Source organism: Bombus impatiens, unplaced genomic scaffold (genome assembly GCF_000188095.3).
Source record: "Bombus impatiens unplaced genomic scaffold, BIMP_2.2 scf_0203, whole genome shotgun sequence".
NCBI classification, from domain to species: domain Eukaryota; kingdom Metazoa; phylum Arthropoda; class Insecta; order Hymenoptera; family Apidae; genus Bombus; species Bombus impatiens.
In genome coordinates, this window is record NT_176622.1 from 121,495 (window position 1) to 148,454 (window position 26,960).

At 30.3% G+C, this 26,960-nt stretch overlaps 6 protein-coding genes and 1 long non-coding RNA gene across 19 annotated transcripts; 4 read left to right on the forward strand and 3 right to left on the reverse strand.

Moving 5' to 3' along the window:
• LOC100744443 (probable protein BRICK1-B) lies at positions 1 to 1,039 on the forward strand. 2 transcript variants are annotated; one of them, XM_012383156.3, is made up of 3 exons: positions 1 to 328; positions 686 to 768; positions 863 to 985. In XM_012383156.3, the coding sequence occupies exons 1-3, from the start codon at positions 193 to 195 to the stop codon at positions 887 to 889; spliced, it is 246 nt and encodes an 81-aa protein (XP_012238579.1). In that variant the 5' UTR covers positions 1 to 192; the 3' UTR covers positions 890 to 985. The 2 variants fall into 2 exon arrangements, with proteins under 2 accessions (XP_012238579.1, XP_003487934.1); XM_003487886.4 differs by having other exon boundaries at positions 10 to 313; positions 863 to 1,039.
• LOC100741696 lies at positions 898 to 20,433 on the reverse strand. 5 transcript variants are annotated; one of them, XM_033319704.1, is made up of 4 exons: positions 6,748 to 6,821; positions 2,149 to 2,156; positions 1,393 to 1,666; positions 898 to 1,249 (listed from the first exon to the last, which is right to left on the reverse strand). In XM_033319704.1, exons 3-4 carry the CDS (start codon positions 1,592 to 1,594, stop codon positions 996 to 998), a joined length of 456 nt encoding a protein of 151 aa, XP_033175595.1. In that variant the 5' UTR covers positions 1,595 to 1,666; positions 2,149 to 2,156; positions 6,748 to 6,821; the 3' UTR covers positions 898 to 995. The 5 variants fall into 5 exon arrangements, with proteins under 5 accessions (XP_033175595.1, XP_033175596.1, XP_033175594.1 ...); XM_033319705.1 differs by lacking the exon at positions 6,748 to 6,821 and adding an exon at positions 2,266 to 2,462; XM_033319703.1 differs by lacking the exons at positions 2,149 to 2,156; positions 6,748 to 6,821 and adding an exon at positions 20,404 to 20,433 and having other exon boundaries at positions 1,393 to 1,669.
• LOC100741818 lies at positions 2,636 to 3,881 on the forward strand. Its single transcript, XM_003487865.4, has 3 exons — positions 2,636 to 2,979; positions 3,083 to 3,197; positions 3,655 to 3,881. Exons 1-3 carry the CDS (start codon positions 2,944 to 2,946, stop codon positions 3,798 to 3,800), a joined length of 297 nt encoding a protein of 98 aa, XP_003487913.1. The 5' UTR covers positions 2,636 to 2,943; the 3' UTR covers positions 3,801 to 3,881.
• LOC100749317 (farnesyl pyrophosphate synthase) lies at positions 5,081 to 12,436 on the forward strand. 5 transcript variants are annotated; one of them, XM_033319696.1, is made up of 7 exons: positions 5,081 to 5,315; positions 10,312 to 10,480; positions 10,671 to 10,811; positions 10,956 to 11,159; positions 11,451 to 11,615; positions 11,721 to 11,933; positions 12,014 to 12,436. In XM_033319696.1, the coding sequence occupies exons 1-7, from the start codon at positions 5,143 to 5,145 to the stop codon at positions 12,221 to 12,223; spliced, it is 1,275 nt and encodes a 424-aa protein (XP_033175587.1). In that variant the 5' UTR covers positions 5,081 to 5,142; the 3' UTR covers positions 12,224 to 12,436. The 5 variants fall into 5 exon arrangements, with proteins under 5 accessions (XP_033175587.1, XP_033175588.1, XP_003487810.1 ...); XM_033319697.1 differs by lacking the exon at positions 5,081 to 5,315 and adding an exon at positions 7,906 to 7,943; XM_003487762.4 differs by lacking the exon at positions 5,081 to 5,315 and adding an exon at positions 9,242 to 9,373.
• LOC100741937 (nucleolar protein 8) lies at positions 12,246 to 16,162 on the reverse strand. Of its 2 annotated transcripts, none has more exons than XM_033319701.1 (7): positions 15,827 to 16,162; positions 14,125 to 14,278; positions 13,847 to 14,044; positions 13,539 to 13,768; positions 13,177 to 13,436; positions 12,892 to 13,098; positions 12,246 to 12,790 (listed from the first exon to the last, which is right to left on the reverse strand). In XM_033319701.1, the coding sequence occupies exons 2-7, from the start codon at positions 14,269 to 14,271 to the stop codon at positions 12,636 to 12,638; spliced, it is 1,197 nt and encodes a 398-aa protein (XP_033175592.1). In that variant the 5' UTR covers positions 14,272 to 14,278; positions 15,827 to 16,162; the 3' UTR covers positions 12,246 to 12,635. The 2 variants fall into 2 exon arrangements, with proteins under 2 accessions (XP_033175592.1, XP_003487914.2); XM_003487866.4 differs by lacking the exon at positions 15,827 to 16,162 and adding an exon at positions 14,744 to 14,865.
• On the reverse strand, positions 16,730 to 26,960 carry LOC100742054 (sodium-independent sulfate anion transporter). Its single transcript, XM_003487867.4, has 11 exons — positions 25,765 to 26,960; positions 24,777 to 24,972; positions 22,738 to 22,958; positions 22,459 to 22,645; positions 22,124 to 22,288; positions 20,871 to 21,032; positions 19,561 to 19,701; positions 18,819 to 18,964; positions 18,040 to 18,213; positions 17,795 to 17,951; positions 16,730 to 17,677 (listed from the first exon to the last, which is right to left on the reverse strand). Exons 1-11 carry the CDS (start codon positions 25,990 to 25,992, stop codon positions 17,484 to 17,486), a joined length of 1,971 nt encoding a protein of 656 aa, XP_003487915.1. The 5' UTR covers positions 25,993 to 26,960; the 3' UTR covers positions 16,730 to 17,483.
• Positions 23,984 to 25,765, forward strand: LOC112212515. Of its 3 annotated transcripts, none has more exons than XR_002946341.2 (4): positions 23,984 to 24,392; positions 24,658 to 24,871; positions 25,294 to 25,474; positions 25,575 to 25,765. It is a non-coding gene; the product is annotated as an uncharacterized LOC112212515 (long non-coding RNA). The 3 variants fall into 3 exon arrangements; XR_004461353.1 differs by having other exon boundaries at positions 23,985 to 24,580; XR_004461354.1 differs by lacking the exon at positions 25,575 to 25,765 and having other exon boundaries at positions 23,993 to 24,580; positions 25,294 to 25,534.

Below are 26,960 nucleotides of genomic sequence, written 5' to 3' on the forward strand. Positions count from 1 at the left end.
ATTTCATTCACTTATGGCAAATCAGTAAAAAGCGCGTTTTGCATTAGTTATATATGTATATATAAATGTATCTAAATACCTTGACTATGAAAAATGTAATAACTACTGTTCATTATTTAAGTCTATAACGAACGTATAATGTAATATCAGATAACATTAATTAATTTCTTCAAACATCGCAATACTTCAAATATGGCTGCCGTACATCGAGAGGCTATCCAAAAACAGATTCAACAAGACTGGGCAAATCGAGAATACATCGAAGTTATAACTGGTAGCATCAAAAAGATAACTGACTTTCTCAATTCCTTTGGTAATTATTTAAAAGGTTATTGAATAATATTCATTCATGTGGAATATTTTACAAAAATATCTTATAGAAAATTATAAACTATTTTATATCGTCATCAAAGAAATCATTTGTTTTGTACTTCTAAACTAAAAACCATTGATTTTATCAAGCAATTGCCTTTGGATACATCCATAAGTAGATTGCTTTCTTACTTACATAGAGTATAGGTACGTGTTTTGACAATTCTGACTTACATGAATCTTTTCATAACCTTATTGCTTCCTCTTTTATCATTTTCTTGAATTACTAAAATCCACAAAGACGCTTTAAATAAAATTAACATTGTATGAAGCTTACTTTATTACTTACAATCAATTAACTTTATTGTGTTAGATATGTCTTGCAGATCAAGAATAGCTGTTCTCAACGAAAAACTTACAACTCTAGAAAGAAGAATCGAATATCTGGAAGCATGTGTAAGTTACCATTTATAATTTGGATCAATTATGATTTGCACGTTATGAAAAATATATGACATGTATTATATTTTCTACAATTATTATTTTCCAGGTCACAAAAGGGGAAACATTAACCTAAATTAATCATAGTTTAGGATTTTTGTATTTATTGAAATTATATATGAATAAATATACAATAAATGTGACTACAATAAACTATATGTTATATTCAGTTTATCATTGCTTTACTTGGAAGGAATTGTAAATATATTATATGATTCACGCTTAACATAGTGTTCTGATGGCTCTTTTTTCCACTCATAAAGGTAAAGACTCCTTGATATCCCTTCATAAAGTAGAGTGTCCTTAAGATTCAATTTATTGTCAGTTACATAAAACTCACGTACCACTGCATAGAAAGGTAAACTAACAAAAAGTAGAACTGCCACAGTATATTCCAAAGGCATGAATCTTCGAAGTACCGGAAAAGTACAATATACTGCAAAAAATATTGTTATTTTAAAATATCTATTATTAATAAGGATTTTTACATTATTTTTATTTCATGTTATAAATTATAAAACAATCATGTAAAATAATTTCATTTAGTAGTAATGTATTATAGAAGAAGACTTCCCTCACCTCCCAATAGATTATTAAATGGACCTTCTCTTCCCCTTATTTGTCTTGTTATATAACTACCAGCAAGATAGTAAAAACTTAAACCACACAAAGGAAATGTAACATGTGCAATTTTTCCAAACGTAGCAGGGGTCTCCAATATACCTTTTGAAGCTTGAAGTATTATTCCACCACCAATGCCCGCTAACAGGGGCAGTTTCATTCTTCGCACAAGCAAAGAAATTGGATTGTCATCCTCTTTACCCCACAGGTCTATTATATCGCTCTTTTGATTCTAAAGTGAAATTATTTTGTTTTACATTCAATTCATGTAATCATCTTAGACAAATTATAGAGACAAATTTTTAGATTTTATTTAATAATACATTTTAAATAATTTTTTTATTTATTTAATAATACATTTTAAATCGAATGATTGATTTGCAAATCACTGCTTTAATATACAAATGTGCACAAATGTTTCCAAGTATTACAAGTAAAGATTCTCTGATAAAAAATTAGAAATAGAAATTATAAATATACCATAATATAATATTAATTGTTGTAGGAAGCAAAATTTGACGTCTATATTTGACACGCTATTGTACTTCAGTGCCGCCTTTGATTGGTTATATGAAACAAGCTATATGCCTTTCTATTTCTCCATTACGTGGCATGAAGAACTTTTATAATAGATTTGCATAGCTACAGCTATGTTATTTAACTAGTTATGTTTAATTCTCTTTAAATTAAATAATAAACTAAAATTAAAACTACGTTTAATTCTGGCAAATTTCTTAATATATCAAAGAGACGGCACTTGAAATGAAAAGAATTTTGTATTTCCTCCGCAAAGCTGTGACACTACCGCATGAATTTGATTGAAATACCTACCCTAATATCGTTACACATGTAAAACTACCTTTACAATATGCGCACTGTTAAGTGGCTCCTTGCAGTGTAAATTTTAACGCGGTAAAAATTAATTGCACAGCTGGGTAGCCGACCAAAAGGAATTTGATAAGAGATTTATTGATTAAATGACAGAATTATTACTGTTTACTTAATAGGATGTGTAACATTTCCTGCTCATTTTTAAATGACCTAAATGACTAAATTGTCCAATTTCAAATTTCACGAACACGAGCAGAATGCTTTTACACTCCACGCATAATAAATCAGCCTGAAATTCCCCAAATTTCTGAATGACCACGTAAAAATACAACGAAAATTAGTTTTTGTAAATGGAACTATTGTCAGTAGACAATATCATAACATCAATATCAAAACACGTTCAAAATACGTTATCATTTGACATATGTATTAGATAAAATCAACTTAAAATAGAAAAGTTCGAAATATTTTTACATGAAATATGTTTACAATTTAATAGTCTCCTTAAAAGCAAATACAACTTATTTTTAGCAACTGTGCACATATAATTGAATATGGCGATGTTACTAACGGTAGTGAACGTTGACGCATTTTAGTTTCAATACGTCGTTATATAAATATAAAGGATTTTTATTTGTCAAAGAGATATAGAAAAATTATTAATATTATTAGAAGAAAATGTTACGTTTAAATTTAAACGACTTGTTAAAACAGGTATAGTGCTAAGTTTTCTCAAAATGTAACCTATTATAAAAAACAAACATTTTAGTTATTTGCGTTCAATCAACAAATCATTAAAAGATACTAATTATTTCAGAAACAGAATTTAATATTATTAAGGTATTTAAGCTCACGAGCAAAGAGTAGTAAATTGAAGATTAAACCAAATGTTGCAGGACTCAGTGAGAAATGTTGTAAAATTCCAAATACACGTAAGACAGATATATTTAATAATATATGTTATTATAATTTATCATTATATATTTTAATAAAATAAAATTATTATAAATTATTATAATTATTATATTTAATAACTATTATAATATAAAGCAACGTGAAAATTTTTCTTTATGCTCTTAAAGTATAAGATTTTTTCCTTCAAATGATCTTTAAATGAAAAACAAAGTAAAAAATTCAACACATTGGATAATTCAGTAAATAAATATCATTTTGCAAAAAGTTTAGTCACCCAAAGATATAAATGAAATTAGTAGATTAGTGTCTCAGTAAATGCAAATATATAATTGCTCCTTAAATATTTATAAATTCATATAGGTGTAAAAGTATTTTTAAGATGATTAATAATTTTTATAGGTTTTACATTAAGAATTAGTTATATTTTCAGTATTTTTGTTCATATTATATCGTTTTTTAAATTTTACTTTTCAGCTGTTGGACCTCGTGCTGCTAAAGATAAAGAATATAAAAATCCAGAGTATTTTTGTTATCATATAGACACTTTCGGAGAAGCAGAAGTGGAATTAGCAAAATATAGATTACCAGCTCCTTCTAATAGAATACCTTTCAATAAATAATTTTTATGATCACGTTTGTCTTCATAGAAAATTTTGTAGCAACCAACATAGTGTAGTAAATAAATAATATTTAAAAAGGAATATTGCAAAATTTCGAATTTTTTTATGGAAACAAGTAGATAAAATTAAACAAAGAATAATTATACAATCATCTTACACGAGAACCTATAGGATGCTTTAAAAACAGTACATACACACACACACACACACACACATGTATATATATAGTATTGTAATAACATAAAGTAAAATATATTTATAAAAGATTATATTTCATTTATTTTGACTGTTTAAACCACTTTAAGCAATTATATGCACTATCTTTATGAAAAAAAAATTAGTTTACATTAAAAAAAATATATATAACTATACTTAAAGTAAAAAATAATAAATGACAATAAAGTAATCTTGTTAATTACATAAATCTGTCTGAAATTTCCAATTTTCTCAAATTAAGAGTAGAAGTTTAACATAACGGAAAGACATTTGTGATATATGTATCATAATTATACGTGAAAAAATTAAATTAAAAATATGAGATAACATTCCTCCATACAAAGTTTTATTTCAAAATAAATAAAATAAACAATAAAATAAATTATATACATGTGCAATTACAAGTTGTATGAACTTCAAGTCATGTACACCTCAGTTTAAAACATGTTGTTATAAATTATTTATAATTTGATAATTATTATTATTTAAAATTAGTAAATTTTTCATATAGAGAGAGATTTATATCTTATATAACTTAATCTTTTTTCTGGTGCGAAACATGCATTATTCAATAATACCTTTGAAGGTTAAATAAAGAAATTGTTTAAAGGTTAAATATAGGAGATACGATTTCAAATATCCTTTTCTATTACAGATCTTTTAATATTATAGAAAAATAAAATTTTTATAAAGGCAATATTAAAATAGATATGTATTATAATACGTTGCCATCTTTAAACATACTATATGATTATTGTAATTTAAATTCAAAGAAACAAGTATGTATAAATACATAATGATTTTTATTACATTGCACAATACATATTATTATATTTTACATATATCTTCAGCTATGTAGAAATATATTTTATTTACGTCGAACGTACGATCCATAATTTTAATCTTCCTCTGATGCCTTTTTGAAATAAGAATTCGTTAAATTGCCTTTATGTACAATATATTATTTTTACCATTATATATTCTTACCGTACATAGTCTAGGTTTATATGTACAAACATATATATATGAGAAACAAAATTTTATACACTCAAGTGCTGTAATTATCCTTCAATGTTTTGTAAGTCGAGGTTACGGTAAAGACATATTACATACAGATATAGTAAACATGTTTTCTATTATACCGAAACATACCACTCTGTCATTGTTTAAGCGTAATATTTCACAAAATTTTGTTAACGTAATAAATATAAGAAACAATCCTTTATGGTGGATATATAAAGAATCAAACATACGATACTTTTATTATAATACAAATATATCCTCTTTGGAATACTTTAGGTAAGCAGAATTTTTTGCTTATTAATTTTATTTTACCATAATAATATTATAAGTATAATATAATGATAATTATCATACGTGCTTTTAGTATGTATTTTGGAAACACAGATTTTAATATATTTGAATACATTATATATTTAATATTATATTTTTAATAATATATTTGAATTAAAGAATTCTTTAAATATCTAGTAAGGATAAATATTCATGTTAAAATATAAAAACAGAAATATAAATTTAAGTGAGGTTAAATAATTTTTATCAATTTCAGAATTATCTTAATTGCTTTAATATTTTAAACAGTTTGCAAAATACTAATTTATTACTTTGTGATAAAATATATCTGTTAAACATAAGTTCTTTGGTATGATATGGTAGCAATCTTGTATAAGTGACTGAAACAATATTCTCCCAATAGTAGTTATCTTAATTAGCTGCATTTACCACTTTATTATATCTATAGAAAGAATTTCTGATTTATGCAAATATAACTGGAAATAAGAGAAATCTTACGATTAAAATGATAGAGAAAATAATTAAATCATGTAAAAAAGTGGATTTTGTTGAATTTATTATGCTATTATGCTTATTATGTGCTATTGTATGATATTTAAAGAATACAAATCTGTTATGTGTATTATTTTATCACTTAAATGATCGAATAAAGTCTGCGATAAGACAATATTTAAATAAGATGTAATTTGATAAGAAATATGTACATCCTATAAGTTACTTTTTGAATCCAGAAAATAAGACATACATATAAAAATGAGATATGTCATTATATTTTAAAAAGTAAATTCATTGGATGATTTATTATAATACAGAATATTTCTAATATAAGAATGTGCAATTATATATTTTTTACATTATAATATATTAAATTTATTTCAAGGTTTACTTACTAAATATTTCTGTATTAATATGTGAAATATCATTTTTTATCTTTTCAAATTATCTTTTATCTTTTAACGTTTCAAATTAATTTTAATATGTAAATACAAATTAAATATGTAAATTATTATACCATAACAAATATTGAAACTGGTTATAAATGATAAATTCTGTACTATACTTATACAGTACTATTTAATTATATTTCAGTATTAATAATCATATTGATGAAATTCTCTTTGGTCTCATTAGGGTTACATTTTATTATTGTTTGAGTTCCACGATGTGTTATTGCTTTTAGAATCACTGTAATGGATTTACTTATTTCAGAACCCATTTCCTCTTCGTCATTCTGAGATTTTATATTTTATGATTTTGTAGTCTTAAGATATATTTATAAATTTATTAAAATAAATAGAAAAGTTTCAATCGAAAGTAATAAAATGTTTATAATGTTTAAATGTTTGTATTAGGTTGAATTTTAATGTTATTTTTTTTTTTGGAAATTATAATGTAATAAATACAAATATAACTATACCTCTAGAAGATCACTTCCTATTTCTTCTGGTTCAATATTTTCTTCAAGAAATGACATATCGTAGACCGTAAGTGTATTATTAGATAAGTAGAACTAATTCATATGAAAATCATGTTTTTATTTACATAACAATTGACTGACTCAAGATGCCATTTCAGGGTTTACTATGAAGTAACTCATATAAAAATCATGTTTCTATTAATATAAATGCTAATGGTTTCAAAGAGATACCTCATACTATATTGGATAGTCTCTCAAAGTAGATATAAATTTATAATGATTTATTGAAAATTATGTATTGAAAAATTCAGTAAAGTTCAGTATATAAAGATAGTATTACTAACTTGAAGCTTTATCTTAAATTTAATTTTCGCTCTATTAAATAAGTTACTGCAATGAGAAAAAATGGAATCTCTTTCTCGTTTCTTATTATAATTCTAATTATTTATATATATGTGTCCTGTATAACATATACAGGGTGCTCAACAACATATAATAGAAAATTCAAAAACATGATAGAAAATTTGAAGGGTGCTTTTACAAGTTAAAATAAGACAAAAATTAATAATAAAATAATTTTTGTGGTTTAATTTATTAGCTACTAACATGTAAATATCGACTAAAGTATTCCTAAAATTTGGTAGATTTCTCTTGATAAATTCTACATAAATGAATGTAGAGCAGTTCAGGCTATGATAGTTATAGTGATTTCAAGTCGCAAAGAAGATTATGACATTCGCTGTGAAGAATTTGCGAAGTTTCGTAAGAAAAATCATAGTTTAATCATTACATCTATTTTCTTATAGAAATTCATAGAAGAATTCATAGAAAAAATATCTGATGAAGTTTCTGAGTGGAGATAATTAATATCTTCTACAGCTTATGAACATACGCGCATAATTTAAAGAAATGAAGTGATAAACATATTATACATGTATATGTATATTATACACACAGAAGGCGTGTAAAATGAAAAGTATAAAAACAAGAATTTCATAGGTACAGACTTTGACTTTCATGGACTTCTTTGAAATACGAATTGAAAGTATAATCATAACAATCATAATCAATTCTTACGTTGATGTTCAAAGTTCTTTCATTACGTAAAATATCGTATTTTTTTTTCGTAATCTATATGTAAGTGTATACATCAGACACGCTACAAGTGCGACCATGGATCAACCTCGAGGTGTATCGTGAGTTATTCCAAAATAGATAGTGTACATCATTTAAAGTGCAATAAAACGGCAACAAAATATTGTTGTTAACCTTTTAGTTAGTATGTTGTAAGGGGGTGACTTCTCTTTACAAAATCATTCTAAACAGGAACTGGAAAAAAGACTATTTAACTCTATAGAGACATTTGAGTTTGTAAAATTTGAAGAAATAAGAAGCAACTTCAGTTTTCCACTCCGTTTTATAGCATAAAAGAGTTCTTGAAAAAAATTCAGTTCAAGGATATGAAAGTAGAGATTTCACCCTTTAAAATGAGCTCAGGAATACTGTTGTATGATGCTTTTTTCACAAGTTTGCAGCAGTCCAAAGATCGACCATTTTTTGGTCAAAATTTAGCGATCTTTTAATTTTGTGGAGTAGCATTTTATGTTTGTTATACAAAATACTGAAATTTTACTAGAGCTGTTATGAAACTCGGTTATTATTACCTATATTATTACCTATTAAAATTTGAGACCAAAATATTTCTGAAAATTATATATAAAAATTAGAATTGGAGATATATATTTTGCAAAGATCACGAATCTATTTAGTCATTCATATTAATAAATCTGAATTTTTAGAAGACCATCTTTAATACTTATTATATATTTAAGATGGCTATTCATGCTGTTTACTAATTTTTTACTAGATACATATGTCTTCTACACATATTTTCAGGTTGATTAATAGAATTATGACTGTCATATTTAATTGATACGTTAATGAAATAAAAAAATGTTCATATAACGCATATATAAAAGGTTTCTGTGGTAATACGTATAAATACTTTTGTAAGACATTGTACATATGTCGCTTTGAGTTTGAGACTCACTGCACTTCTTATCGCTTCGGCTGCTCTATATTCGTTCGTGTAGGGAGGTTTGCAAATCTTCAGGGATGCTTTAATAGGATCTTTAGATGTTAGATAAATAAATAAACGAATAAAGCCTCAAACGAATGTTCTTTATTCTATATTTTCGTCTTATTTTAACTTGTAGAAGCATCCTTTAAATTCTTTACCATCTCCGAACTGTATAACATAATCGTTGGCTATCAATCAAATGATGCAACACCTGCAATTCGATACGACCACCAGAAAACGAATCGCGTTGTATAAAACTGTCGGCTTTCAAACTGACAATATGTATATATAATATGTATGAACATGTCCATTTGTAACAAGGTTTTTGTAATTATAATAAGATTGCATAAGTAAAATACGTGTTGCATGACAAAGCAGTTGGATGGATGGATGGATGTAGTCGTTGTGTGTACGCGTGTGTGTGTGCGTATATATATATATATATATATATATATATATCGAATGCAATGAAACTCAACCGCATATTTTGCATTAGTTTCACAGTAGTTTACAGAAGCTTACTTCTCGTGACAAAATGAACTCAAAGTATCTATCGTCTGTGTTCCTTTGCGCAACTTACTTACAAGTTGCAAGTTACCAGTATTTTAATAAATATCCTTGCACATCATATTAATTAGTTTGACAATACACAAAGCTTACAAGTAAATTTTAAAAATGATAAGTTCATGATTTTCGTCTTTGATCGATATGTTATACTTTATATGATTACCTCATCCGATAAAAATTGTAAAAGAGAAGACTCTAACTGATAACTTGTTGTTTGACTTCAGTTCATCATATTATAATATTATATTTCATATATATAATAAATTATATTATTAATTCATTGTATTATATTACAATATTATTAACTAGTAAATTATTGTACAGAATTCTGATGTTCTAGTTCACCGGGAGTACCGATTAGACGTAACGAAAGAACAATTTCGATATTTTTTTCTTGATAACAAGTATCAAGTGTTGGTGGATTTTTTAGAAGTTCTAAATTACTTTTCAATTTGTTAAATGTTTACTCAAAACTTAACAAGAAAACAAAGACATTAGTGCCCTCTAATCAGTGAAATACAAGTTACATTATTATTAAATTCTATACCATGTGAGATATTAATGTGCCAGTTACACTAATATATTTAAATAATGTATCTAATTAGGGAAGAATAGTACTTCTGCCATTTAAGTTTTTAACAATTTAACAGAAGATATTCTTAGATCTGCAATAAAAGTTTTACTTCCGCTGATTACTATATTGTTAATATTTATTTCGAAATCATATTATAATAATTTATTTGTAATATATTTCTCTGATTAATTCTTACGCATTTCTAAATCATGAATGATCTCTAAAATTGTAAATTTTTAAAATAAAATAGAAACTAAAAGATCGTTGTATCCTTTTAAATAAATTCAGTTGTCACTATGATTCCTAACATAGAAAAATGTCATTAAAATTTGTCTTCTTTTAGATTCAACAATGCCGATGCACGAACATATTCAGTGGTTCCGAATACATCATTTATATCGATTAAGGATGAAAGTCGTGAATTAATGGCTGTATGGCCCGATATCGTACGTGATCTCACGGATGCTGGTCGTCATCTTGACATACCAGATGTTACCAAATGGCTAATGAAGGTATTCTTTTTCTTCTTTTCTCTTTCTTAAATTTTCACATTAACGAACGATACATTATACTTATAGTTCTTCGTATACAGGGTGTCTCAATTCAATATTCTGAATTTATATAATTATATTTGTTCTCAAACGTATTACATTTAAAATGATATATTATTGACAAAGTTGTTTCCTCTTCTTTAATTTTTAGGTATTGCAATACAATGTTCCATGTGGAGGGAAGAATAGAGCGTTAACGGTTGTAGAAGCATACAGATCATTAAGTCCTCCCGATCAAATAACGGAAGAAAATCTTCGTTTAACTCGTATACTAGGCTGGTGCACAGAATTGGTTTGTAATTTTTCTTCTATCATTTCCAGTTTATGTTATTTTAGGATTTACAATAGTACATAGCATATTCACTTTATTAATTTCTTTTTAGTCCGGTGACTTAAAGAATTATTTATATAATATGATTATATATTTGTATTATAGTTGCAAGCGTTCTTGCTGATGGTAGATGATATTCAAGATCACTCAGAAATGCGACGAAATCAACCGTGCTGGTATCTATACAATGACATTGGATTAACGGCTATTAACGACGCTTTAATGCTGGAAATGTGTATATATCAGCTCCTTAAGAAACATTTTAAGACAAAAGAATGTTATGTGAATCTCTTAGAACAATTTCTATCCGTAAGTAATTATTTTTCGTACTCAATAATATACAAAATATTCCGATTTGGTACCGATTAGCTCTAGGTGGGAATATTTTTATGGTTGTCTAAATTGTCTTAATAGTTATGGCGACCATTATGCTAAACACCCACTACAGATTTGATAGATAGATTTTGTTGTTTTGTACTTTTGCAGAAATCAATAAAATTGTTTGATAACATATAATATTTTTACTATTTTATTTATAAAAAATATTGTTTGCTAAATTAAGAAAGTAGCAACTTTTATACTATGTTATATTATTTACAGGTTTCTTTAAAAACGGAAATGGGTCAATGTCTAGATTTATTATCAACAAATTTTGGAAAGAAACCGAATCTAGATCTATTTACAATGGATAGATATAATTCTATTGTAAAATATAAAACAGGTTACTATACGTTTGTGTTACCAGCCACTGCTGCTATGAGTTTCGTAAGTTTAATTCTATTAATTCTTACAACTACATTATTTGTCTAAAGAAAGTTTAGATCTTATCTTCATTTTTCAATTATGTCTAAAGTTACATATTATTTATAGGCTGGTATAACAGATCCCGAAATGTATAGGCAAGCAAAAACGATTTTGTTAGAAATGGGACATCTTTTTCAAGTAAAAGATGATTATTTAGATTGTTATGGTAGTATAGAAGACATTGGAAAAACTGGTACAGATATAGCAGAGGGAAAATGTTCATGGCTTATTGTTGTAGCTTTACAACGTGCTACACCAGAGCAAAAGAAAATTTTTGAGGTATACATGTCACTAATAATATTTTGTATTCGTTATCTCTTTTTAAGTAAAGATACGAATAACATACAAATACTTTACAGGAGTGCTATGGACAATCTGATGTAGAAAAAGTAAATCGTGTAAAACAACTCTATCAGGAGCTTGGTATATCAAATACTTATGCTATTTACGAAGAAGAAACATATAACTTACTACATACACATATACAACAAATATCTCGTGGACTTCCACATGATCTCTTCTTAAAGTTACTTAACAGAACATGTCGTAAAATAGGTCGAAAGGACTAATTGTAGAATTAAAAACGACAGATATTAATTATTATTATAATTTAAGGAAATACATATGTGTTTGTATTTTCTTCTCTCTGCGACAGAGATTAAATAAGGACCAGTAACACTTTACCTTTAATGATTAAATTCTGTCGTAACAAGATAAGATCATAAACAGAGACAATAATTTCTTACTACAAATACATTGTTGCTGAAGTGCACAATGTTAATGAAAATGCAAATGATAGAGAAATGTTAATTCACAGTTAAAAAGGTGTAATATTTTATATTTTATATGGTATAGGAGATATATTTCATACAATGTTTTATATGATACATTTTCTTGACAAGTTGCATCTTTTTTATTTGAAAACAACTGTATAAAGTTAACATCTTCGTTTATATGTTTAAAAGATTAATAAATGAGATTTTAAGATGATTTTTTAACTTTTTTTTTGTATCCCCAAGGTTGCTTCTTTTTCATATTTTTTCGAATTTTCGAACGAACAATTTGTTTTACTTCTTGTCTAAGCTCTTTAAACGTATCTTCTGACACGTGTTCTTTCGAAAAAAAATTTTCTGCCTCTAAAATATATTAAACATGAATATATAAAAAATAATTATTACTTCTAATTTTTCTATTTAAATAGAAATATAAATATTTATATTTTATATAAAATGCGTACCACTAAAACGAACATCATTACTATCAAAGAAAAACTTATTTGTGTCTACTATCACATTATTTGTATGTTCTTTTTTATTTGTATATTCTTCCTTACTGTTACGTTCTTCATCAGAAGAATCGTATTTAAATGGATTCTTTGACTCAAAACCTAAATGAATCTTTGGAGGCTTCAATGGTTCTGTATTTAAAATATTACTACTATCATCTAAAATTATGAACAAAAATAAATGTAATAAATATCATAAAATAAATTTTTTAATTAATGTATTATGTAAATATTAACTTTTTTCATCAGTTGTTTCTTTCCCAAATGTTTTTAATAAACTGAATGGCTCTCCTTCTTTCAAGCTTTTTGATAGTGAGTCTGACACAGAAAAGTATATATCTTTCGACACTTCCACAGGTGCATTTTCAATCAGGTTATCTGTATTATTCTTATTTTTCTTCTTCTTAACTTTTTTGGTTTCTGTTTCAGATTTTTCTATATTAATTTCATATTCTTTATGACCATTTTCCGTAGGATCATATCTAATCATTCCTTTCCTAAAGAATTAAATAATGTAATATAGAAATACATAATTATGTAAGTAATTATTATTATAATTCTAATATTATGATTAACATAAGTAACTATTTTATTCATACTTTGGAAATTTTACATCCTTATTTGTATCTTTATTCTTTGAACTAATTGGTACTCCTAGAATATTTTCTAAAATATCTAATTGTAATTCCTTTTCTTTTTGTAAATCAATTTTATCATCACCTTCTGTGTCTTCAGTAATATCTTTATCCAATTCTTTATCATTCTCTATGAAACGTTTGTCAAGTTTAAACCGTTCATCATTTCCCAAAATAATATTACTTCTAAGAAACTAGAATTAATCAATTAATATCAATGGCTTAAATATTTATAAAATTTATTTATATATGAATATATATAAATATCTTACCTCCCCTGTGAAATGTTTGTTAATTTCAAATTTACTATCATCCCAAACCGACTCATCATCATTTCTATCATAGTCATCATCATCAAACAAATCAAGTCTTCTTTTCTTTCCTTTTTCTTCGATTTTATTGATTTCTTCTATTTTATTGATATAATCATTATCATCAAATATTATTTTATTTTTATTTGAATTATTATCCTATAAAAATAAATACGATATATGGAAAATATGACACAAAAGCTTAAAATGTTGGACAAAATTAATTTAAACATGTTTACCAAATTCTTCAGTGCATTCTGCACTGCCAATTCTTTAGCTCTGAAAATTTGCTTCTTATGTTTTAATGATTCTACTCGTTTCTTTTCTGATACACTAATTTTATCCATCTTTATTTCTTCGTTAACTTCGCGTTTTAAAATAACCATTCTTTTCCTTAGATATATTAAGATAAATTAGTTGCGACATGTGATAGTATTTATTAAACTTAAAGAAACTTAACCTATTAAATTTATGTGTGACAATGTATACAACAGACACATAAAAGAAATGCTATATATTTGATAATATTTTAATTCTATTTATTTATATACAAATACAGCAAAATCACGATTAAGTAAGTTTATAATTAAATCAATTTTATAAATTTTTTATTACATCAATGTTCAGTATATGTGCAATCTTATTTCGTATACGTAAACACGGATATTAGGGGTTAGGTTTCACTAGCCGACATCTGAAAATTGCAAATCTATTTTTATTTAACACCTTCATAACTAAAACATTTTCGAAAATTTATAGAAATATTATTTTACTATTTAAAATTAATTTTACGATTTATGATATTGAAATTTCTAAAAATATCAATTGTTTAATAATAGAATATAACTGTGCAATTACCAATTATTATTGTAGATGAAATAAAGAATCCTATACTTCTATATAACTTCTGTTCATCTGTATGAACTGAATATAATGCAGATGTTCTTAAAATTTTTTTTACGTATTTACTTAAGCCTTTTTAAAAAATTATATATTAAATGGTAATTAATAGCGAGATATAATATTACGTATATATGTAGGATATATATTTTATGAATAGATAGTACGAACTTGTACAATACGTCTAATCCTTAGCCTCGCATTCGTATATGATAGAATCATATTAAAATCAGGTATAGTATGAACTTGTTCAACACTTTGATCAATGAATTTTAATGAATTCCTGCCCTTTTATTGCCTAATAATTTGTTATTCATCTATTCTCGGCAAAAGAAGTAATAACTAAGTGCGAATTAAGTACATGCTTATGATTCAAACAAAGGTTTGAACGATCGCGTATTTACGCTCATTTTCGATCGTCAACGTTAGGCCATTTTCGGACGATTCCGCCGATGCGAACTGTTGCGCGCCTGCACAGAAATAAATATAAGGACACGTCAATTTAAAGAGTGTGACGGATACGAAATGTCAAGAGTAACAATATTCACTCCGTAAAATTATTAATTAATAATGAAGGATAAATGGCATTAGGGCTCACGCTGGATCTCGCACGTAGTCATCTCCGCGTTTATACCAATCAATTAGTCTTTGGGAAACGATGCCAAGCTAAGAACTACGTAACCTGCAAATCAGTTCAATCTAGATCATGTAAAATTCGCATAGTAATTTTAGATGATCTGTTTTCGCACGTTCGCGGGGAGACGTGATATCGAGGAAGCGCGCCAACGGGAGTCGTAAAGTCCCGTTACGATTTATTAATCGACGCCGCGAATCGTTCGATCCCTTATTTCTTTTGGGATAATAAGGATAGTTAAATTGAAGATAACGCTGCTACTAACAGGTTATTATATATTTTCACAATCCAACAACTTCGGTGTAATACAAAATGAATGTTTGTTATAGAATGATTACGAGTGAATGCGAGTGAGTGCGAGTCTCTAGTCGTATTATCGCGTATGATAATGGATTTTGTCGACTCACTGTATTCGACTTGTTGACTGTTTGATGAGATGCTTGATCGAGACTGACTTGGATAGTTGATGTGAGTTAGACTTAGAAGAAGTAGAAGAAGTAGCTGACTTAACCCTCCTGATGTCGTAGGAGAAGTAGTTGACTTGACTCTCCTGATGTCGCAGAAGAAGTAGTTGACTTGACTCTCCTGATGTCGTAGGAGAAGTAGTTACAGTGACGATGCTGTGTCGTAGGAAAGCTAGTGATGTGTGTGTCTAGCGCACGGGACCATCGGATTTGTTCATGACATTTTTGGTCAGGAAAGTGAGGACAGTATACATTGCTTCTGATTGGATAAACGAAGGTTGGTGGACTAGGAAGGGTCTTAGCCGCCCTCGATTACTAGTAGGAAGCATCGTACGTGAGAAAAACTAACTTTCCCTTGTCAAGCCGTAGTAGACAATAGTCTTTAGAAATGATTCGCAAAGTTGGGTCTGAAGGACCTTAGCTAGCAAATTAGTGGGATGTATGACGGGTCCTTAAGGATATTGAGGGTACGCCGTAAGGATGAGCGGACATCTGGTGTCCGTCTGGCCCGCGGTGTGTGGCCTGATCTAGGTAACGGGTCGCCCGACGTAACAGATCTCCACTGAATTATAATTTATTAGTGAATTAAATATCTCGAACATCCCAGTACAATATACGAAAAGATCACTAGTAGTTTGGCGGGAATTTTGAATTTAATCGCAAAATATTTTTATACTTAATATTTTTCTTAATACTTATACTTAAAATACTTAATATTTTTAAACCACAGTTAACTGTGATAATTGAGGCAACGATAAATCTATTAGTTTAAATCAATGTGGGAATTTCATTATAACTGAATTGTTAATCAACGAAGCAATTATCAAAACATAAAACACACTACACACTTAAGGTCTATATTTTATTACGCTGATTTTCCATGTAATATATTATCTGCGAATCTGTTGTGCGATTTACTGTGTTGTCTCGCCGGTACAGTTTCGTGACATTGTATTCTTTAATCTCCTTTCAAGACGTACATACATATCTCAAATGTAATGATCGATACAATAGTAAATTAAAACTATTGTCCCATAATTAAAATCTTACCTATCATGGTCTTCCGAGTATTTTCATTCTCGATAAATTTTATTTTCATTCTTGACAAACGCAAACAGGTTTTCGATTCGTTCTTGCATACTCTTCGTGGTTATATCATTATCGTCACACTTTACACGCTTCATCGATATTATATTGTATTGTATTTGTATAATTGATTAGGTACGTAGCTGAATTTAAATATTCTTTTTCTTTCATAGATCTTCAAGCGATAAAAAGATAAAATAATAGCAATAATATAGTTATGCAATATAATTTGGACGAGCGACCTATTTCAACTTTGCTGTATCATTATCATTGTTATTACTACCAATATCATATCAGTAAGTTCAACAACAGAAAATGTTTCAGTATTAAGCAAGTTGATGATATTATCGAATTTTAAAACTGAAAGTTATATCAAATATGCGATATATATACATTAAAAGATGTTGGCACATCTTTAGCTAATTTCGCTTGATGTTCGTTTCATGTTAAAATTGTCGCGTTTGCAAGATATTAATGTAAATCAGGAAGTAACTAATTGTAAGAACGATATTTTTCATGTTTGTTTCGTTTCCTGCGAAGGCGTCAACATTAACGTAACTTCTCCGTCATCTCCAGAGTTTGTCACGAGTTTTGGAAGCGTTTCAGCACCTTTTTTATTATCATTGGCACACGTGAACGTTGCATGCCCTATCATGTTTTCTAAAAGTTGTTCTTTCACTTCATCTGCATTGTTTATCAAAAGACCGTCTAAAAAGTTTAATAAATACGTATAACCATTTATATAATCAATAAAATATAGTACATTTTTTTAAAGATACGCATAGTGATTTAATTAAGATACGTTAATAAAAATATCAAGCGTACCGTGAAAGATGGAAGATATTTTATCCTCTTCGTCGATAAAGTGAAAATGTTTATTGTTCGCGAAAGCTTCGAAGTTATTAAACGTCCTTAAAGAAACGTTCATGAACCATAACCTCTTCTTCTCGGCGTTGACATTCGCCGATATTATCTCAATACCCTGCGATCCAAGAGAAAACGCGATCTTTCTATCTGTTCTTTACAGATTAATGATAAATCAAATTAATTAAATTAATTCTCTCTATTACCTTGATCGCTGTATAGTCGATACTCCGCATTCTTTCACAATTGATAATAAATGGCACGTTATTTTCATCGTATTTGTGAATTATTTTCATCACTTTATTGCAAAAGTAATTTGCAGCTGGATAAAATAGTCCAGTATCTGGTTTGAGTACTATATATTTGTTTCCAAGTTGCGTCTACAAAAGGGCAACGAAGGAAGCGTTTGATTTTTCACAAAAAGCATAGAAGTGTTAATCGTTTTTAAATGTTAATCGTCTTAAGATCGAAAGATGACGACGATACGGTGTAGAATTGATATAGTACAGGGTGTCTTAGAAAATATGGTATAACCGGTTATTTTATGATACACGCGAAGGTGAATTGAAAAAGCGTACAGCTTTTTCGTTTCAGATTTTATTTTCGAGACGATCGAGTTTGAAAATTTGTCGTGTATATTTGCATTTCATTAATTTTTCATCTAGCCCATCAGAGTGGAAAAAATTTGTTATTCAAAAACGGAATTTCCGATGAAAATATTTTATCGCATATTGTTTACTTATTTTTCTTTCGTAATATTTTTAGTAAAAATAATCTCTTGTCTGGTTATTTATTTTTCATGTATTCCTACTTAGTCGGCGGCTAGATGAGCGCGTGAGTATTCGACAAATTCTCAACATATTCCGTTTTGATACGAAATGCAAATACCGACAGAAGTTTGTGAAGCGTATTCGAGTCAATGTCCGAGCAAAGATTCGTTGGCACTGATATTATGAGAACGTGATGGTACAATATTATCTTTTACCTTACATTGAATTACTTCGATTTTTGGCCTAGCAGGCGATCGAAGGAAGAATATTAAACTGAACAGAGCACCAACTAAGAGTCCTAATTCGACGCCAAATATCACGCTAACTAGAAATGTCACTATCGCTGCAACCGCGTCTCTTTCTGCAATCAAGTATAGAGAATTATTCAACGTCAAATACGAGAGGTTAATTCTGAAGAGTAACATGAACAAATGCAGATTAATATTTGACAAATGTCTTAGTATACGTTATTTTTATACTTATTATTGGACAGATATAAAAGGTATACAAAATTTGACTCGACTTTATTTGCTAAATATATATATATATATATCTCTCAAGTTAATGCAAACTTTTTAAAATCGATCTTTTTTTGTCATTCTGTCAGCTTCTCTTAATATATCTTTTATTTTTATTAAAAATTTGAACGAATACGATCACATAGTAAAATATTCTTCTATAGTTAACAATTAAAGGAGATTGAGAATTGAGAGTATCTGATATCGATCGAGTATCTTATCTTAATTTGTTTAAACACAAAATAAGGCATGAGTTCGCTTGGTAATTAATAAAGGATGTTCGTTTCTCCTTTATCTCCGAGTGTACAGGAAATTTTTATGCAAATACGATACTCGATAAGGAAAATATTTCGAGACTGAGAAAATATTTGAACTTTCCATTGTATTAATGTGACTTTAACGTAAATTTTTACTATATGTAAAAGTTACAACGACTCACTGCATCCTTTCCACAATAGACGTATTATCTTCAAGTCAATTATGAATATTACAGCGCTTATCAATACCGCTGCAAGAGTGGAACGCGGGATGTAATAAAAATATGGTGTCAAGAAACTCAATGCCAGTAACGTCATCATTCCTACAAAACATCCAATGTTATTATCCGCAACCATTTCTTAAAAAGAAATATATATTAAGGATACGCGCAAGAGAAAATACAGTAGAATATTATTTATCCAAATTCCGTTTATCGAAACGAAATCTTTCTTAGCGTCTGACTAGGAGCTTCTGGCGGTTGAATCTACTTGCGTGAACGTGTAATGTAATATTATACGCGTATACAGGACAGAAAGAATGTATTTCCTCGCGTGAAAACGAGATGAATAAGACGATGAATGAAAAACGAGATGAACGATAGAATAAGATTTGGAAGACTGAAAAGGAAACACCCAGATCTCACAAAGGACATAACCTAACATACAAACACTCACCACATGCTATATTACGATATCACTAAGCTATAATATTTTACCAAATGTCCTACTGGACAAATTGTAAAAAGTAAATAAATAAATAAATAAATAAAAAAAAAAGAAGAATAAGATTTTCCTCGTGTAGCCTTCTTTTCGACAAAATCAAGTTTGAAAGGTCAAGCATACTTGACCGTTGGCTAATTTCTCAGCGAATAAGAGCGAAGAATTGGTAGTGGCTTATTCTACATGTGAAAATAGCTCGAGATGGTGGAATAAGATTTTCTCGTTCGTAACTTCGTTTTCAAGAAAGTAGAATTTGAAACTTGTAATGATCCTCGACGAAAAGACTAATTTTTGAACTTTTTAGGTAATTCTACAATATAATAGCAGTGGGAAACTGGATTCGCATAGTCAGAAAAATCGATATTACGAATGATTTATGTCTTGACCCTTGCAAGTTAGGACAGTTAATTGGCCGCGTAAAAGTTTTATCACGTTTACAAGAGTCACGTAATACAGTAAATATTTCGCTTAAAACATTTGAAACGTATTGTACTTTGGATCTTCCGGAGAAGAAGAAACAGAGATCTGTCTGTTTTGTTTTCGGCTGTGAAATTTGTTGAATACGCGTGTCTCCAGGTTCGCTCTTGACTAAACGCGTTCAAATTCTATTTTCTCGAAAGAAGCGATAGTGGACAGAGTTTCGGTGAACTTTTATTATAGCTCCAATTCTATGAATTATTCGTTCTTCGACGAACACTGATAAATAGAGTTCTAGCATATTTTCTCTTCCAGCAATTTTCCATGTTGCTTCGTCTCGAAATGAGAATATTACCGACGTATATACCGGCCATAGGCGTCCGTACACCGCTGGCGGAAACTACGGCGCTTCTGGTGAACGCTCCGGCAGTTGGCATCGACGAAACGAAACTCCCGAATATATTGCACAAACCGAGCGTTAACATCTCTTGCGTCGCATTTACGCTGCTACCACTTGCTAAAAATACAAACATCGTGTCGCCATCAATTACGTTCGTGTAACCTCGTGTAATTCATTGATACGTGTAAACTATGAAATCTGTGGATCTGCGTACAAAACACGTGAACATTTCGAAATTTCTCTTACGAAGCGGTCTCTTTTACGTATTTCATGCTGGATGCATCGTTCCCAAATAATCTTCGAGTTCTTCGAGGTCGTTGACGATACGAGGCGAAGTTCTTAAATTGTAGTTTTTGCGAATTTATGCGAACAACCTCGTCCAAAAATTTAATGCGAATTTGGAGGAGCCCCAGTCGTTTTCTCGTCGAAAATATTATTTCGCGTTACCGTATTACTCTATTTCTCGCTTTGTACTATACAATCAAAAATATCAAAAATATCTTCCCTTTTTTGCGACACTTTCGAAACAAATATCCTGTCATACTTTATACGGATCGTCGTGTTACGAGTGAATTTAAATGAACAGAATTTCTCTATATTGTAACTTTTGATATTAAACGGATATTAAAATATACGTCAGCTTATCTGCAGTAGAAATCACTATATACATTCGCGATCTACGACGATAGATACAAATCTGAAATCACTGAAAAGACGAATGGGATTTTCAGCGATGTGTGTATGTACTAGGTTTAAGGTTAAGCCGCGCGATAACGCAGGTTTCTACACGTGGCAGATTTTTAAGCTTCCTTTTGTACTAGAACATCGAATAGTTTGCTCTAATAAATCATAAAAATTGGAGAATACATTTTTATACTATTCAAGGTCCTATAAAAAGCAATTCTAAGATCTTACGTTAAATGGTCATGTAAATCATGTTTATTGTTTCAGCCTGTACACTCGACTACCTGAAACATCGACACGCATCTCACAACGCGTCTTTACAAACATTTCAAACGAAGTATGAACAGCATATTAGTCGTCCATAAATCAAATAATCACCCGCCACGTTACACGTATTCGATGAAACAAAACAAAAAAAAAAAAGAAAAAAAAACTTCGTTCGTTCGATAAAAATTCGAAAATATATTCGCAACGACGTTTTTTGAATACAGATCCGCAAGATCTCGACGATTTATAGTGTTTACCGAATGCTTTAGCAATGGCTACGTTTGCCAACACCGAGACAAGAGGCAGTATGATTATGCCTGACCCTAAATGGGAGCACATGTCTAGAAACGTGTAGGTCTCGTTTCCAACCTGAGACGAGAACGGAGGTACAGAGAGCGTGGGAAGTCCTGACTGTATCTTTCCTTTAAATTAAAAATAAAAGTCAGAAGGGAATAACGAATATTTCTCGTAGAAATTTTCTTACGCGTTAAACGCGCTGTAATGATTATAACGAAGCGAAACGCCTGTGATGGCGTTTACTTCGTATGGAGGATTAAAAAAGAAAGAAAATAAGAGAGAAGGAAACGCGAACCTGAAAGAATGAACGGCGAGGATCCTGTCTTCTCGAAATAAAAAGCTATCGTCGAAGCAATCAGGATGACCAAAGCGTTGCGACAGATGGAAAGAAACCACAAGAACTTCTTCAGCCACGTCTTTTTACGTTTCTCCTTTGATCGATCATTGTCTTTCCCGAAACAGCAGTCCATGTCTTTCAGTTGCTAGATGATAGAAACACGAGATAGACGGTTAAATCGAAAGGCAATTTATTCCCATATTTATTTCCGTAATGCGGTATCTTGAAGGGACTTACTCTGAAAAACAGAAGGAACGCTATACTGCAAATTCCAAGGAGAAAATCTGGCATTCGTACGTTTTGCACGTTTTGAAATATCTTGCTCAGATTGTCGACAATACTGTGCGCTTTGAACTTCAATCCTAATAGCCCTTGCAATTGCGATACGATTATAATAATTGAAGTAGCCGAAGTGAAGCCTGACGTGACTGGCATCGATATAAAATCTACCAGAAAGCCTGTATAAAGAATTTCATCGTTTAAAAAAATATTATTACGAATGAGAGCGAACGATGGTACGAACATAAAATAACGCATCATTGGGATACGTTCAGACGCAAAAACAAAGTGGAACGTTAATTTACTGTTTGTAATATTTTTAGATATTATTTTAGAGTAAACGTTCATTTTATTTATCGTGCTATTGTATCGTTAACGTTCATTTTATTTATCGTGTTATTGTATCGTTAACGTTCTCGTTCAAATGCCATACCTAACCTTGTATTTTTGCTGATTTTTATGCATTTACTAGAGATTTAAAGAATGCAAAAATATATAAAATATACGATCTACGGTACTTGTTGTAATATTTAACAACCGATACGAATATTCGATTGGCCTCTGTTTCTTTAATTGTACTACCAAGAGCATGAACGAGCATAAGTATCCGCGGAATATCGATATTCCTGTGTATACATAGAATAGAAACCGAAGGATAGAAGTTAGAGTTCGAACGAATTGCTACGAACACTAGCCTCCTCTGTTGAATCAGAACAATAATCGCTGTCAGGAGCGTGACTCGATTTACGAGAGAAGAGGTTAAGAGAAAAAGCGATTTGTACGCGTACTATACGTAATACGTGCATGGTATTTTGTCGAAAACACGCGAGGGAAGCTTGAAAAGAATATCAACGCGCAACAAGTGCGTATTTATAGTAGCAATTAGTTAAAATCGTTGTATCAACAATTAGTCAAGATATGGAAAAAAGAGTATGTCTGTTTGCACTGCGAGTATTCTCATTTTCGGCTTAGTTACTTCTACATTCCGGAGATTTGCTAATTTCACGTATCAAGAAATGTGTCTTCCATAGATAATTCCTCGTGATTTATCTTTCTTAGACAATTGTTTACTTAGTCTTAGAATCGATTTAAGCGAGTCTTAATCTTGGATTTCCTATTAACTGCTTGAAAATATTATCTTCAAACTACGAAAGAACCGATTTATATCATAGTTTATTATTTTATTATTGCTTTTCGCATCGTATTAAGCCGATATATAATAATAAAACTAATTATAGTACAGAGTTTAAGACGTAGCGATTCAGAAAACTTGAGAAATAGAAGCAATTAAAGATATTTGTTGATATCACCTGCTGTCGACAGTTCGATATTCTCAACAATGGAAAATTTACGAACGTAAATCGGCTGCTCAGTTTTATCGGCTCGGTAAAAATTTGGCAGCTCCAAATTTTGCTGACAGCGATGAAAGCAACGATAAATAGACAACTCTGATAATTTGAACACCGAGATACTAGGAATTTTTTGGACGTAAAACTAGTTAGTTTCGGTCCTATCCGTTTCCTCTGCCGATTTACACTTCTTTTTATGTCATAGAATAATTTGTCGAGATCTGGAACTGATTTGTCTTTGCATCGAGCCCTTCAACTGCCATCGTACGTAATACTCGATGAAGCCGAAAGTATTTTACGAGAATGCAGGAGGCAATTCGTTGGGCGAATATTTTACAATTATCTTTGTATTGTCTTTGTATTCTATCGATCGAGAAAAGTACAAACGAGAGATTTTACCAACGATGCCGTATATTTTATGAATGAAACGCTTGTTTCAGCTACGCGTATGCGTATGTACACGTACAGATTTTCATTTATCTGTCTCGGATCAACGAGTATTCTATGGTTTTTAACCTCTTTCGCGCAGTGTTTCAGAGATCCATCGTTCCACTCTTTTCGCATCTGAGAGCATTCCTTTGTATTGTCGAAGCAATTACTCTCTTGGAGTGATTGAACGTTTCTGAAAATTATTTTGTCGATACGAGCCTAAACGTAGCAGGCCCATCAGCAATTCTACGCATCCAGCAAGAAAACAAAAGAGCACGATAAAATCCACTGGCATGTTTCTTGTATATTCGAAGGTAAGTAGCGACATCAAGGACGAAGGACCAATCGATACTTCTTTGATCGTTCCCAAAAAGATGTAGACAAAGTTGCCCATTAGACACGAATAAAGACCATACTGCAAAGAATCGGACGCTTTATAATTTGTACGTTTATGTGATCGAACGCGGCAAGTATGAAGAGTAAACAGTAATGAATTAACATCGGGCGTAATCGTTGTGTTTCTGTCTGTCCAGAATAATCTTGCAGATGATTTTAGAAAATATGGCTCTTGCGTAAATTCACGTGCGAGGTATGTAACATTTTCTGCTAGGGTTCTAGTTTTCGTTGAAAATTATCCGTTTCACGTTACCTCGAAAACGGAATTTATGATTCTATGATATTCTTGACTGTCTCCACGAGCGAACTCTTCAAATTTTTACCGTTTCGTATATTACAGATTCCCATCGGAATTGTAATGACACGTAACCGAGAAAAAGGTAACAAAAGCGAGAAATCAAAGTCGAACGATTCGAGCGAGTGAAAACTGAGTATCGACGATATGAAAACCTTATAGATCGGCGATAACTATCTTTTGCTTCTAAGAATCTGAAGATTGGAATCACGACAGCCATAGAAAAGTAATCCGCAACTTCTTCGATTCCGGCTGTTTATAATAATAAGTTGCACATTTTCTCCTATTATTTAGCCCATAATTCATTACCATTGTTCTTTCGAAAGGTGCGAGAGAAATGTTCGAATACCTCGGTATTGATGGGCGAATCATCGTCGATGGGACGAACAAGATAAGATGTAAATAATAGTAAACAACAATATATTCAAGCAATGGCGCGATATGATAACTAGATAGGGGTGAGAACGAAGAAAATTTCTCGATCGACCAAGTAAGGAGTAAAGAGTAAAAATATACCTGAGCAGTTAAACCTGCGAGTGCAGCGTATGCTATACTTTGAGGGATCAAGGTTAATCCTAGAGAAAATCCAGCTACGAGATCCGAAACGGCATCCAAACGAGAGTATTTTGGCAACCAATGTATTATCGTTATGTACTTGACTATCGAGCGGCTCGATTTGCTATTGTCCTTCTTAGACGTCGAAAGTTCCTCCAACGGGATAGAATCTTTCGTGGTAGCAGGCATTTCTTTGCGCGAAGAATCAGAATTCTCGAAAATATTCGCCGATGATACCGATGCTTATTAACACTGCCAGTTAAATTATTCGGGTTTGTACGTTCGATCACTTCACAGCAACATTAGAATTGTATTGGAAGGGAAAAGGCAAAGCAGTTGACTCGAAGAAGCCGTGTTACGCACTGATCGTGCACCTCGCGGCATTTATGTTCATACATTGCGAGCGTAAACGCGGTTCTACCTCCCTATCAGCATATTTTCATCGCTTCTAAATTGTTATCATTTGATGCGTCTCCCGTTAAATCTTAAGGCAAACATCTGGCGCCAACGAAATTCCCATCTTCGCGCGATTCTATAATTGTTAAGTAACACTCTGCTCACGTGCGTTACTTGTTGATATATTGATAAAAATCACCAATTAAGGACAAAAGCGTTGGGTCATGACCAATTTTATATGGCGGAGAGACTCGCGTACTCTATACTCCACGGCTCTGTGTTTAACGACGGTGTTTACGTCCGAGCGAATTAGGTAGAACGTGTTAATTCGCCTACGCGTTCCACGCAAATTTGCTGGAGATCAACAAGGAAAATTGGAAGAATCGGGAAAAAAAGTGATTCGGTGCCAACGTTTTAATGCGTTGTTAGTTCACGGTTTCGTAGTGCGAATTAGGATATTCCTGGCGTTCTCTGGTTAAGACGCGAGTAACTTGGATCAGTGGCTTACGCTACTACTACTACTATTACTACTCGCCACATAATCATGTGTATATGTATGTTTACGTTTAGAAAGGTATAATGTATTTCAATGAAAATTAATGCTTGAAATGAAAGTGCTTTTACATGCACCTTTTTTATCATTCGAATGCGTATGTGTACGTAGGTTTAGTGTATTAAAGAGTATCATCGAGTTAACGTTGCGTTTCATTTGCAATTTTATTTTGCTTTTTTCTTATTTTTTTTTTTTTTTTGTTTGATCA